At 38.2% G+C, this 14,871-nt stretch overlaps 1 protein-coding gene across 1 annotated transcript in view; it reads left to right on the top strand.

Moving 5' to 3' along the window:
* The window catches only part of sli (slit guidance ligand), a 134,393-nt gene that overhangs the window by 111,051 nt on the left and 8,471 nt on the right, over positions 1-14,871 (top strand). The window contains exons 23-34 of the mRNA XM_090118310.1: positions 2,335-2,501; positions 2,820-3,033; positions 3,328-3,467; positions 4,019-4,188; positions 6,430-6,597; positions 7,692-7,767; positions 8,462-8,563; positions 10,747-10,879; positions 11,632-11,741; positions 12,694-12,807; positions 13,910-14,055; positions 14,468-14,597. Of these exons, the coding sequence (XP_089974436.1) occupies positions 2,335-2,501; positions 2,820-3,033; positions 3,328-3,467; positions 4,019-4,188; positions 6,430-6,597; positions 7,692-7,767; positions 8,462-8,563; positions 10,747-10,879; positions 11,632-11,741; positions 12,694-12,807; positions 13,910-14,055; positions 14,468-14,597 (1,670 nt within the window). The remainder of the gene's footprint in view (positions 1-2,334; positions 2,502-2,819; positions 3,034-3,327; positions 3,468-4,018; positions 4,189-6,429; positions 6,598-7,691; positions 7,768-8,461; positions 8,564-10,746; positions 10,880-11,631; positions 11,742-12,693; positions 12,808-13,909; positions 14,056-14,467; positions 14,598-14,871) is intronic.

Raw genomic sequence — 14,871 nt, forward strand, 5'->3', positions numbered from 1 at the left:
ACGCGCTATCCATCTCGAAGCAGTAAGTGACCTTACAGCTCAGGGATTTCTAGCAGCGTTTAAGCGTTTTATAGCACGCCGTGGTCATTGCGCTGAAGTATGGAGCGATAATGGGACAAATTTTGTGGGTGCAGCACGAGAACTCAAATCTTTGTATGCTCATGAGAGGTCGAGTATAGCGCAGGAAATTGCAGATCAACTGGCTACAAATGGGACTGAATGGCATTTTATCCCTCCCCATTCCCCAAATTTTGGAGGACTATGGGAGGCAGGGGTAAAATCGACGAAACATCATTTAAGACGCATTGTTGGGAATTCAACTTTAACATTCGAAGAAATGACAACATTGCTTTGTCAAATAGAATCTTGTCTGAATTCTCGGCCTATTTCTAAAATTACTGAGAATCCAGACAATCCAATCCCACTGACACCAGGACACTTTTTGGTGGGAGAACCTCTGGTTTTACCCCCTGATGTCAATTACGAAACATCCAATATGACAAATCTCAGACGGTGGCAAATGACTCAAAAAATGACACAAGATTTTTGGCGTCGTTGGTCAAATGAATATTTGACTCAGTTCTACCATCGTTATAAATGGAACAATATTGTTCCTGAACCTACAATTGGAGATTTAGTGTTAGTAGTGGAGGATGATCTTCCACCTGGAAGATGGTTATATGGTATTATAGTTGAAAAACATCCCGGATTGGACGGAATTACGCGAGTTGTCAGTCTTAAATGTAAAAACAATGTAATTAAACGTCCTGTTTCTAAATTGTGTTTTTTGCCAATTACCAACTAATGTTGATTTTTTTGTTGGCTCTCGAGCCTCATATTATGTTCGTATTAGTACGTATTAGCACAGACTAATAATAAGATACTACGTATACAAGTATTAGTAAGAAAGCATGCAATGTGGTAATATTTTATTTTGTATTTTTTCTGTATTTGATGTTAAATTCGTGTAAAGACTTTCGTTAGTATTCATGTTTTGATCGGTTAATTGTATTAAGGAAAATTTTGAAAATTTGTCCTTGGTGGGCTGTATGTTTACGACGTTTGTTTTCGACCTACCGTCACTTTATGTTATATTTTTATTGTTCACACGAATTGCAATTTGCATTGTCATTACTCATTATCATTTGTGTCATCTTAACGTTTTGTTGGAAGGAATTAAATTGAAAGCGATACATAAAAAGGGAGTTTTTGTTCAGGTATAAAATCTTAAACTCGCGTCAGGACACGTGACCTGGATCGAAAAAGCGTAAGACGGATGGATATCAAACATTCTCAACGTTAATAATCAAGTTTTCACTTCTGCCGGCACTCCCGTAGTGCAACCCGTCTTTTTTTTTGTCTGTCCGGTTAATTCCTAGGCCGATTTTGACGCGACTTTCACTGACATGTAGCCGATATAAAGGAGTAACTTAAACTAATTTTTATTCTGATGTTTGATAAGGAATAGGGTTAAAAGGAAAAACTCATTTACGCGGTGGAACCGTGGGATACAGCTAGTATATTGTATAACTAGCTGTGCTCCGCAGTTTCACCCGCAGCGTCTTAGCGAGATGATACAGCCTATAGCCTTCCTCGATAAATGGGCTATCTAACACCGAAATAATTTTTCAAATTTGACCAGTAATTCCCAAGATTAGCGCATTCAAACAAACAACTCTTCAGCTTTATCCTATCCTATCTTACTAATATTATAAATGCGAATGTACGATCTTCGTACATAACGTTGCGCGCTGTCAGCGTTTTACGCGGACACGTGGCATTTTAATAGATATTTCACCAGTTCGCGTTCGATCACCACAGCAATCGCGCGTGCTCATGACCATCACCATTAACCATATAGAATTAAGGCAATAAAGGCTTTATTGTACTTAATTTTTTTATTTACTCTGTACGGGCCCTACAACCCCGTACATCGTGGTCCTTCGAGCCGGATCGTAAGCGGGACTTGCGCGTGTGATAAAGTTAAAACGTGAAAGTGAGTTCAGTTTTACGATATATATTAACCAGTGTTAGATAAACCAATAACCAACCAGGATAAAGGTGCCAGCTACGGGACAAACCAGCTACCAAGTGCCAGTCTCTGAGTGAGCCCAATGTTTGTCAGGATGGATGTGTGTGTGTGTGTGTGCGTGTATTTTTGTTACTCTTTCACGCAAATACTGCTGAATCGATTACAATGAAATTTAGCACACATATAGAGGGTACCTTGGATTAACACATATGATAGGTTTTATCCCGGATATCCCACGGGAATGGGAACTATACAGGTTTTTCTAAAAAGCTAGTATTGAACGATTGTGGTGGTGTGTGCAGCGCGCTGGGCTCCAACCCGCTGTACTGCGACTGCGCGCTGCGCTGGCTGGCGGGCTGGGTGCAGCGCGGCGAGTTCGTGGAGCCGGGCATCGCGCGCTGCGCCGCGCCCGCCCGCATGCGCGACAAGCTGCTGCTCAGCACGCACCCCGCTGCCTTCGCCTGCAATGGTCAGTCACGTACTCATGTGTAGCGACAGAATATTACGTGTAATTGTTTTTTTTTAAGTTAATCTTCTTAATCTCGTCGAAAGACGCAACCCTGAACTAAAAGTTCAGGGTTGCGTCATGTCATGGAGTAAGGCGACGATTTTGGTACCTTTGAATTTTAATTTAGAATTTTGCCCAAGAATATGCCACAGCATATTCTTGGGCAAAATTCTAAATAAAAAAAAGTTTTAGGCATTTGATTCTACATGAAAAATGTTAATGTAATTTGAACGCTATTATTATAGTAGCTAAATTAAAATCCTATTACAATATTTCCAGGCGACCCGCCCGCGGACATAGTGTCCAAATGCAACAAATGCTACCGCAACCCGTGCGCTAACGGCGGCTCGTGCGCGCCGACTGCGGGCGGCGGCTTCCAGTGCTCGTGTGCGCGCGGTTACCATGGCGACACGTGTCAACATCAGATAGATGCGTGCTATGGGAGTCCGTGCGCCTTTGGGACGTGCCAACTACTAGAGGAGGGACGGTTTCAGTAAGTGCTTTTTAAGAATGGTTGCTAAGGCAACGAGCTAGCAGCTGCAGCACACAATAATAATAAAAAAAAAACGATATTTAAAACAAACTTGACATACATATCTACCCTCATCTACCACCCAAAATTCAAATTATAAATTAATTTTAAAATTAACTTTTTGTCGTGAACGCGCCTCCACTTTAAATTTTATGTCATGCCAAATAAGTTTGACTTCTGACACGTGTATTCGCTACACACACGCTCCTCTTTAGGTATTAATATAAAATTAACATAATTAAATTCCCGTTACAGTTGCGCGTGCCTCGCGGGCTACACGGGCGTGCGCTGCGAGGCGAACATCGACGACTGCGTGTCACATCGCTGTCAGAACAACGCCACGTGTGTGGACCATCTCGAGAGTTACACGTGCAAGTGTGCCCCAGGGTTCATGGGTACGTGTGTGTACCCTACTTTACCTGTACATTTAGTACGGGATAAAAAATATTAGTTATGGTAAAGGTATGACTCGGGAACTATACGTAAAAGTGAGCCCCAGGTTTTAGGGTACGTGTGTGTACCCTACGAAATATATTCCTTTCGAAATCTTATTGATTTATTGAGACATCATACATACACTTATAATTATAATAATTAAGTTAAAGTATTCGCCACGAAATCTATGACACTACAATACCAAAAACAGGATTTTCATAATTAATGTAATGAAAACAAAAACAAGGCAAATGTATAACAGTCGGCATTATTGCTAAAATGGAATCCCTTCCAGTCGACTATAAACTAAAGGACATGTACAAAGATGGCGCGAAGGAATCATGATGAGCGTGGAAAAAATATTATAAATTTTTAAAGAACAGATGGCCACCCATTATCCGGCCAGTACAATCGAATATATTCTATTCTCTCGGTTTTATGTGTCTGAACTTCAATTAAGCATTTAAATACTATAAAAAACTAATTTTTATTCAATTAAAAAAATTTCCAGGCGAGTTCTGCGAAAAGAAGATCCCGTTCTGCACCGCGGAGTTCAACCCGTGCGCGAACGGCGGCGCGTGCGTCGACCACACCAGCCACTATACGTGCTCCTGCCCGCGGGGCTACTCGGGGCAGAACTGCACTGTCAATGTGGACGATTGTATCAATCACATGTGTCAGGTAATTTTATTTTGCTAGTTTGAAGTTAAATTCGGACAAGCGTACATAAAAAGATTTTTTTTTATTCGTTTGTGTTTCTTTTCATCCTAACGGAACGATTCTATATTGTATAAAATGACTAGATTTTTAGTTTTTTCATGGACCAATATATATCAAGTGGACTGACAATCGTCATACTAGAGATCGTAGCCCTAAATTTCAGACTATTACTAGATGGCGCTCTGATTTGAGCTTATTATTTAATTTGCAGTTTTAAAAGCGCCACTAGTGACCAATTTTAGAACGAAGGAAACAGCAAACTATCAATTTTCAATTACATATTAAATTTCAATCATTCATTTCAATTATTACATCTAGAGGGCGTTGTTTTAAAAACTCGGGTGTTTTTGAATTGTTAATGCCCCAGAGTCTGATTATAAGCGGAATATTGATTTCAGAAGTACGAAAAAATGAATATGACTTATTAATTTTTTCGAAATAGTTCCGCGTAATTTTTGTTTTAAATGCGTGGTTTTTTTTTTTATTTTGTTTGTGTCTACATATGTAAGTGTATAATATTTAAGAATATTACTATAAAATTTTAGTAAACAAATGTGTATTTTTTTACAACGAATTATTTAAAATTGCTCTAAATACGGCTTCCAAATGAACTCGCGCCAAAGTAGTACAATATATACATTATCGTAATACTGGGCTCGCGCTCAGTAACGGCCGGTAATACTTATATTACTTGCTCTGTGGCATGCCTGTGGCCATATTGGTCCATGGTGGTCACGAAGGAACTCTCGAACAGCGATAAACGAAGTGAAAAAAGAGGCGGTTCATCCTAAGGAGCGCTGGTGCAGTGAACTCCCATAAATAATTATAATAAAGTTGTGCTCATTCATTTAACAATTAATATATCTTTAATTTAAAATTTATCGTATAAACTCCAATACGAATATCAAATGCCTAAATACGGAATCCAATAAGAGAGAAAGAGAAATTTTTGCCACAGTCCTGCGCGAAATAAAAGATTTACTATGGAAAAATAGCCATTTTTGGAGCGCCGCTCTCACGCGATGTTGCCGCATCGCATGACAGCAGCAATTGCACGCGACGTTGCCACTCCTATATTATAAACAAACATTAAGATTAAGAATACGCTCGCGAATGCAAATTCGGGGATTTTCTAATTATTAATTGATAATCATTGAATTCGTTTTGAAATAGCCTGTACTTTATAATTTTTAGTGTTTAAATAGACATTTATAATGTGGTGCTCATTTTTTTTGTAATGAATTTACTACGCTACTGTTATTTTCTTTGTTTTAGTTCAATTGAACACCCGTACACTTTTGTCACGAGCCACCTCTGGTCAAACTAACCGGTATTAGTGTTTCGTTTACTCAAAATACAAAAATGAAGAAAGTATTATTTTACGCTTATTAAATCTTTAAAACTAAAACAAATAATGTGGAGGTAGGAAGGTGGAATTCCTCAATCGAAAAAGGGAGGGACCAGTCTACTCGACCGGCCGGCCGTTAAAGCCCCGATGATTGATGTCGGAAAGTTGTATATATTCTCTGTAGCGAAAACATTTCGCTTGCGCGATTCAGAGCGAGGTGTCGCTACAAATAAAATTTAAATAAAAATATTTTTTTGCGTATATACGTATTACATTTTACGTTATAGTTTACGTTTTTTGCGTATTATATTTTACGTCAAGATACTATTTGGCACATTGATTTTTTTAGTAGCGACATCTAGTTGTTAAACGATACCATTCAATTATAAAAAATGCCAAATGCTACTGCGAGTGACATCTATCGACTAAATTGGGAACTGAGAAACGAGTTACGTTGTTTACTATGGCGATTGTAAGTCCTCTTAATATAAATATTGGTCCATGGTTTTTTTGAAATAACTATTTTATAAGTATAATAAATAATTTATTTTGGGATCTGTTCATTGTTCTTTTAAAAAAATTATCTGGTTTTTGTATTTGTTTGTACATAATATAGATTTTTGTTTGGAATTAGTTTAAAACTTCTTTTTTATACGTGTGTGAAGCTGCGGGCGGGAACTAGTAGCTTTTTATACGTATTATTATCGTATACGGTTGTACCTACAAATTCTACATTTATTCTACCGTAAAATTCTTATATGTAGTTTTTTTTCGTTTTTCCTTTGTCATGTTCATTTTAATTATGTTCTTGAAATAAGTGTTTTCTCGCTAATAACGTGTATACCGGTGTCCAGAACGGCGCGACATGCGTGGACGGTCTGGACGAGTACCGCTGCACGTGCGCCGCGGGCTACGCGGGGCGCTACTGCGAGGCGGCGCCGCACGCCGCGCTCGGCACCTCGCCCTGCGCGCACCACGACTGCGTGCACGGCGTGTGCTACCTGCCCGCGCTCGCGCTGCAGGTACGGGGCAAGGGCACAGGGTACATTGGTACAGGGTACATCGGCACAGGGTATATCGGCACAGGGTTCATTGGCAAAGGGTACATCGGCATAGAGTACAACGGCATAGAGTACATGGGTACAGGGTACATTGGCACAGGGTACATCTTCATAGAGTACATCGGCATAGAGTACATCGGCATAGAGTACATTTGCATAGAGTACAACGGCATAGAGTATATCGGCATATGGTACACCGGCATAATGTACAACGACATAGAGTACATCGACATAGAGCACATTGGCATAGGGTACACCGGCAAAGAGTACAACGGCATGGAGTACATCAACAAAGGGTACATCGTTACAGGGTACATCAGCACAGGGTATATCGGCATAGAGCACACCGGCATAGAGTACATTGGCATAGAGTACAATGGCATAGGGTACATTGGCACAGGTTACATCGGCACAGGGTACATAGACATAGAGATTAGAGTACACCGGCATAGAGTACACCGGCATAGAGTACATCGTCATAGAGTACATCGGCATAGAGTACATCGGCATAGAGTACATCGGCATAGAGTACATCGGCATAGAGTATATCGGCATAGGGTACATCGGCAAAGGGTACATCGGCAAAGGGTACATCGGTACAGGGTACATCGGCACAGGGTACATCGGTACAGGGTACATCGGTACAGGGTACATCAGCATAAGGTATAGGGACATAGTTGCACCGGGTACAGCGAACACAGCGTGGGGCACGAGACATAGAGCACAACGTCAAATATTGCTACACCATGGAGGTGATTAAAGATATCACTGTAAGATATTGGTTTCCTTTTTACATTAATAGACACTTTTCACTAAGCCTTTACAATGAATAGAAAAAAATACCTGAAGCAGTTTTGTTTACCCATGAACCAATTCAGAAAACTTAAACAATAATTATTATTACTTTTTAATGTTATCCAATCGTATTATTAGTTATTCCTATGTCAAAACTATTTCCATAATTCTATATTTTAGCTATAACAAATTAAAAATAACTGTTTAATCAGTTAATAAATAAAGACAATAGTATAACGTGCGCAGTGGTTGGTTTCCAGGATGACATTATGATGGAGCGACCGCTGATGGCGCCCGCCAACGACTACCTGTGCAAGTGTGCCCCCGGATATTCAGGTAATTATTATTTTTGATTACTAATTTTTTTAAATATTAAAAAATAAAATCAAAAATGCTTTATATTGCGAACATGAATTGTTTTTTTTTTGTTACTTAAGCCTATGTTACAAAATACATAAAATAGATTGTTTTCAGAAGGAAAATGATTTGATGATCTGATTTGCATTGCAATAAAATAATATATTATACAGAGTTACTGCTAAAGTTCGGAATTTATTTTTTATATTCGAATTTATCGAAAATTATCGATATAAATTTATAAAATTGATTATTGAAAATTATCGAATCAGTCCACCCGTTCACGCGTGATGCCGTGACCAATAGTGATTAATTTTATTTATAATACTAGATTACCGCCCGCGGCTTCACCCGTTTTGTCTAAGACCTAATGCATTATATATACTAAAACCGTCCTCTTGAATCAATCTATCTACTTAAAAAACGGATCAAAATCAGTTGCGTAGTTTAAAAGATTTAAACATACACAGGGACATAGGCACAGAAAAAGCGACCTTGTTTTATACTATCTAGTGACTAGTGAATAGAGATTATGATGGTTACTATACACGGTTGGCTTCCGCTTCGGCTATCTGCCTGGGATTGGCGTGAAAGGATGCGGGTTCGAGTCCCGCCTCGTGATCGAACTTTTTCTATTCTTTATAAATTTATATTGATTTATTTATTATGGCAGGTCGTCTGTGCGAGTACCTCACGTCGCTCAGCTTCAGCCACAACGACTCGCTGGTCGAGCTCGAGCCGCTGCGCACCAGCCCGCAGGCCAACGTCACACTGGGTGAGCTTATTTATTTATTTATTCATTTACTAGATTTCCGCCCGCGGCTTCGCCCGCGTTTTCAAAGGAAAACCCGCATAGTTCCCGTTCCCGTGGGATTTCCGGGATAAAACCTATCCTATGTGTTAATCCAAGTTACCCTCCATATGTGTGCTAAATTTCATTGTAATAGGTTCAGTAGTTTTTACGTGAAAGAGTAACAAACATCCATACATCCATACTTAGAAACTTTCGCCTTTATAATAGTACTAGCGGTCCGCCCCGGCTTCGCCCGTGGTACATATTTCGCAATAAAAGGAAGCCTATGTTCTTCCTCAGGGTCTAAAGATTATCTGTGCCAAATTTCATCAAAATCGGTCCAGTAGTTTATGCGTGAAAACCATACATACATACATACAAACCTTTCCTCTTTATAATATTAGTATAGATTAAGATTTAATAAAACCGGCCAAGTGCGAGTCGGGCTCGCGCACAAAGGGTTCCGTAGCAGCAAATATAATAAATTACAGTTAAATCAACCTATCTCAAAAACTATAAGAGATACTTTGATCAAACCAAAAATCGTTGAAAGAGTTAATTAGCATGCATCACCTCTATTTTTTTTAGAATTTTATACCCCGTAGTTATAAAAATAGAGGGGGGGGGACATACTTTTTACGACTTTGAGAGCTGATATCTCAAAAACCGTTCACTTTAAGAAAAATGTTTTTTAGAAAACTTTATATCATTTTAAAAGACCTTTCCATTGATACCCCACACGGGTATGTACATCGAAAAAAAAAATTTCATCCCTCAGTTACATGTATGGGGGGCCCCACCCCCAATTCTTTTTTTTACTATTTAGTGTCATATTTTTGTAGCGGTTCATACAACACATATTCCCATCAAATTTCATCACTGTAGTACTTATAGTTTCCGAGTAAATCGGCTGTGACAGACGGACAGACGGACAGACGGACAGACGGACATGACGAAACTATAAGGGTTCCGTTTTTGCCATTTTGGCTACGGAACCCTAAAAACGAACCAACAGTAGCTCAATTTGTAACATAATATAGAAATCGTACATAAAATCTTATTCTAAATTGGCTGTTAATAACAGGTTCATACAACAATAATTGAACAATGAATTATTATAAAAAAAGAATAAAATAATCTTTAATTTACATACCTTCTCCGTAAAAAGTAAAAACTGTTTTCCGAATCGGTGGTAAAAATGTTATGATACATGATTCAAAAGTTCTTCTAGAAGAAGTATAATTGAATAACAAATGTTTGATTTAAATATGTGTTTACAATTTCTTGGTATTTTTTGACAACACATTTGCCATTTATTTTATTACAAATAATTATTTTTCAACAAAAAACTAAACGGCCACTTTTTAAATTTCTGAGGTAACAATGCCAAAAAAGTACATTCCTGAAAATATAAGATGACTAGCGGTCCGCCCCGGCTTCGCCCGTGGTACCTACATGTTTAAACTATCCTATCTCTCAAGTTAGATCGAACTGCACATGGTGTGCGAATTTTATTATAATCGGTTAAGTGGCTTAGGAGTCCATTGAGGACAAACATTGTGACACGAGATTGATTAGCATTTAAAACTCAAACTCAAACATTTATTTATTCAATTAGACTTTTTCTAAAAGCACTTTTGAATTATCATCACAGTTTTACCATTTACCACGGATTCGGAAAGCAGTATTTATGGTGAAGTACCGGCAAGAAACTCCATAGTTACACTTTTAAAATCATGTCAATATTACATTTTAATTTTACAAAATAAAAAGAGGAATTTTAGAGTTCCTTATGTTGAAAAACTTGAGTTGAAGATTGAGGCTTGAAATAAAAGCGCATTCTATTCATTATTCTATTCACTATTCATCTATTCACTAAAACTTTATATTTATCATACAACTAGATTTCCGCCCGCGGCTTCGCCCGCGTTTTCAAAGGAAATCCCGCTTAGTTCCCGTTCCCGTGCGATTTCCGGGATAAAACCTATCCTATGAGTTAATCCAAGTTACCCTCTATATGTGTGCTAAATTTCATTGTAATCGGTTCAGTAGTTTTTACGTGAAAGAGTAACAAACATCCATACATCCATACATCCATACTTACAAACTTTCGCCTTTTATAATAGTATTAAGATATTTTGCTATAAAAGTAAAATACATTGCAGTGTTCAGCACGAAGCAGCAACACGGGGTGTTGATGTACTTCGGCGCGAGCGAGCACCTCGCGGTGGAACTGTTCAACGGACGCATTCGGATCAGCTACGATGTCGGCAACCATCCCACTTCTACTATGTACAGGTACAATGACATTTATGTATAAACAAGAATCGACACAAAAAAAGATAAAAAATACATATTACATATCTAAAAAAAATTATTGATTAAATATGGAGTACATAGATTGTAATAAAAAACTGAAATTATACTATGAAAAGCCATTGCTAAAACAATTTGTATGGGCTGCTGAGTTGATATGATATCCCATACACTTCTTTATTTGATAAGTTGATAGATTGATAGTTTAATAGGATGATGTAAAACCAGTTATAGCTTTTGATCACTTTATTGTTGATGGATATTTAAACTAATGATGATAATATGATATGATTATTTGATAGTTGATGATATTAATTGATAGTTGATATAGCGCGTACACCCCGAGCGCTTTACACGAGCCGCGAGCGCAGACTGATTAGTAAAGATGTTGTTTTTACGGTAATGTAATTATTGGATCGTGTAAATCGCTGACTCAGGATGTACGGCTAGCCCGTACACAATTACTTTAACTATGAACTAAGAAAACATTGAACAAATATAATTTACAAGTTTTTCGTATATTTACTACGCTTACAATCATTTCTTTTTTAAAGCGAAACTTCTATAGCCGCGTTGAGAGTAAAATTTCAAGGTCACGTCATGGCAATACCGTCACGTCATGGAGTAAGGCGACGATTCTGGTATCTTTGAATCTTGCCAAACAAGTTCATACGCTCTTTTTTTTTCATTTTTCTTCCTTTTTTAACATTTTAAAATGTATAAATAACTCGTAGTTTCGAGATGGTGTCTGATGGCGCGTACCACAAGGCGGAGTTGCTCGCCGTCAACAAGAACTTTACGCTCAGAGTCGATGATGGACCCGCACGCTCTATTATCAATGAAGGTAACTATACTAATAACATTATATAAAAGATTTGTTTGTTTGTTTGAATCATCATCTACTGAACTGATTTCATTAATTATAATGTAAGGATAAAAAATTCGACTTTAAGCAACGGTTGGCGCGGTCATAAATTGGATGGGTAATTTTTTTTTAAGTGAAACTTCTTTATAATTAGGAACTAGCTTTCCGCCCGCGGCTTCGCCCGCGTTTTCAAAGAAAAACCCGTTCCCGTAGGATTTCCGGGATAAAACCTATCCTATATCCTTTCTCGGGTATCAAAATATCTCTATACCAAATTTCATGCAAATTGGTTCAGACAGAGTTACTTTCGCATTTATAATATTAGTAAGGATTTGAATGCTATCAAACTAAGCATCCAATTTTCAATCCGCGTATAAAACTTTTTAGTCGAATAACATATCAAACAAGCATTTCAAACATATTGTATCCTGCTCGACTTTCCACATTTTACGAGTGAGATTTTAATATGATCGTATAATACTTCATTGGACGGATAAAAAGTGAAGTTCCATGTCCCCTAGTGGGGTAAGGGGCAGATGCCTTATACATCTGTTTCACTGATAGAATTTCTTTAGAGACAAGTAGGAGATCAGGGTTCTGTGTCCTGCCAGACATTTTTTTCTTCGTCTCCACCGGGAATCGAACCCAGGACCCCTTTGTTCTACGCTCACGCGTCAACTACTGGATTGAACGGATTATGTTTTATCCAAACATTGAAGAATTGCCCCTAAATCTTTCTTATATATAAAAATGAATCGCAAAATGTGTTGGTAAGCGCATAACTCGAGAACGGGTGGACCGATTTCGATAATTCTTTTTTTATTATATTCCTTGAAGTACCAGGATGGTTCTTATGTAGAGAAAACATAAATATGTACCACGGACGAAGCCGGGGCGGACCGCTAGTATGATATAATATTGTTGTGTGCAGGCAGCAAGGAGTACCTGCGCCTGGAGCGGCCGCTGTACGTGGGCGGAGTGCCGCGAGACGTGGCGCGGGATGCGTTCGCCAAGTGGCATCTCAGGAACATTACCAGCTTTAAGGGTATTTATCTGTTTTACTATTTATTGACAAAAGTACTGTGCTTTCATACTGGGTAGTTTAAGTATACAAATTGTGCAATAGGTGTTACAATTTCTAAAAAAAAACTACAACTTTACCCTTTAAACTGTATTTTTATATATTTTCATTTTTGCCTCGTGTCAACCCTATCAACTTATAACAATTCAACTGCATATACAGGGTGTTTAAATGAACTACCAGTAATTTAACTGTATATACCGCCTTGCACTATACAGAAACCTATAAAGAAAAAATGACCATCATATTTGTAATCGCTTGCCAATAAATATTAAAGAATTGACATTCAATATTTTCAAAAATAAACTGTATAAACCACAACAAGTTGAAAATTATTATAGTGTTAAGGAATATTTAAATGATCGTGACATTAATATATGAATCTAAATTTAATTTAATTGTTATTTTTGTATTTTTTTTTACTAATGTATTTAACAATTTGACTGTATTAACTAATTGAATGTTTAATTTATAAAAAAAAATTGCACGCCATTTAAAATGGCAGTATATGTGAGAAAAAAATAATATTGTATTACACCTTTAAATTACCATATACGATCAAATAAATACTTTTGATTTGATTTGATTTATACAGTTACAACATATTATATCAATTGCATATAAAGGGTGTCTAAATGAACTACTAATAATTCAACTGCATATACAGGGTGTCTAAATTTAACCAGTACAGACTACATTTTTGTTGTATTACCAGCGCTAATTCAACTGCATACACAGGGTGTCTAAATGAATTACTAATAGTTCAATTATACACACAGGGTGTCTAAATGAATTACTAATAGTTCAATTATACACACAGGGTGTCTAAATGAATTACTAATAGTTCAATTATACACACAGGGTGTCTAAATGAATTACTAATAGTTCAATTATACACACAGGGTGTCTAAATGAATTACTAATAGTTCAATTATACACACAGGGTGTCTAAATGAATTACTAATAGTTCAATTATACACACAGGGTGTCTAAATGAATTACTAATAGTTGAATTATACACACAGGGTGTCTAAATGAATTACTAATAGTTGAATTATACACACAGGGTGTCTAAAAGAGGCGTGGATAAACCACAAGCGCGTGGACTTCGTGAACGCGGCGCGGCTGGTGCGCACGGGGGCGGGCTGTGCGGGCGACGGGCCGGCGACGCCGCACAGCGACGCGCCGCAGGAGGACGGCGCGCACCGACCCGTGAGTCACACGCTATATACAGTAGTGTAGTATCACAGTGTTACAATATTATCTCCTACAGTACGGCGACGAATGTACTTACACAGAGAAACGGAGGGGAACTGGCGGGGGGGTCGGGCGACGCGGGCCGCGTAATGCAAACACGCTTAGTTTGCATTACCTAGCGCGAAAGGACGATGCATTCGTATTTTTTGTGTAATAATTGAAGTGAAACTTCTTTATCAGGGTTGGAAAAAAATTTACTGTAACATTTTTTCGTTACGCGCCATCTTTTTCTTCTCCCTACCACGCGTGACGTATTTATGTAAAGTTGCATATATTAAATTATTTTTTGAAATATAAGGTCATAAAGAAGTTTCACTTCTTTCGTGTGTACACGCACACATTTTTTATTTATTTTATTGTGTCGCAGGACCCGTGTGTACCGAACCCGTGCCGTCGCGGCGGGCGGTGCGCGCGCGAGGAGGGCTCGAGCTCGGACTACACGTGCCGCTGCCGGCCCGGCACCGCCGGCGCGCAGTGCGAGCTGCTCACTTCGCTTGGTGAGTGTACACACGTGCAGACTGACAGACATACATACACATACACCACTCACATATCTATATACTAGCCGCTACGCGCGGTTTCACCCCCGTGGCTCCTCTCCTGTTGGTCGTAGCGTGATGATATATAGCCTTCCTTGATAAATGAGCTATCTAACACCGAAATAATTTTTCAAATCGGACCAGTAGTTCTCGAGATTAGCGCGTTCAAACAAACAAACAAACAAACTCTTCAGCTTTATAATATTAGTATAGATATAAAACTCAAAGGTGA

The sequence above is a fragment of the Colias eurytheme genome, chromosome 29, assembly GCF_061535395.1.
Source record: "Colias eurytheme isolate Ceu_HAF_F1 chromosome 29, ilColEury1 Martin Lab GWU primary, whole genome shotgun sequence".
NCBI lineage: Eukaryota > Metazoa > Arthropoda > Insecta > Lepidoptera > Pieridae > Colias > Colias eurytheme.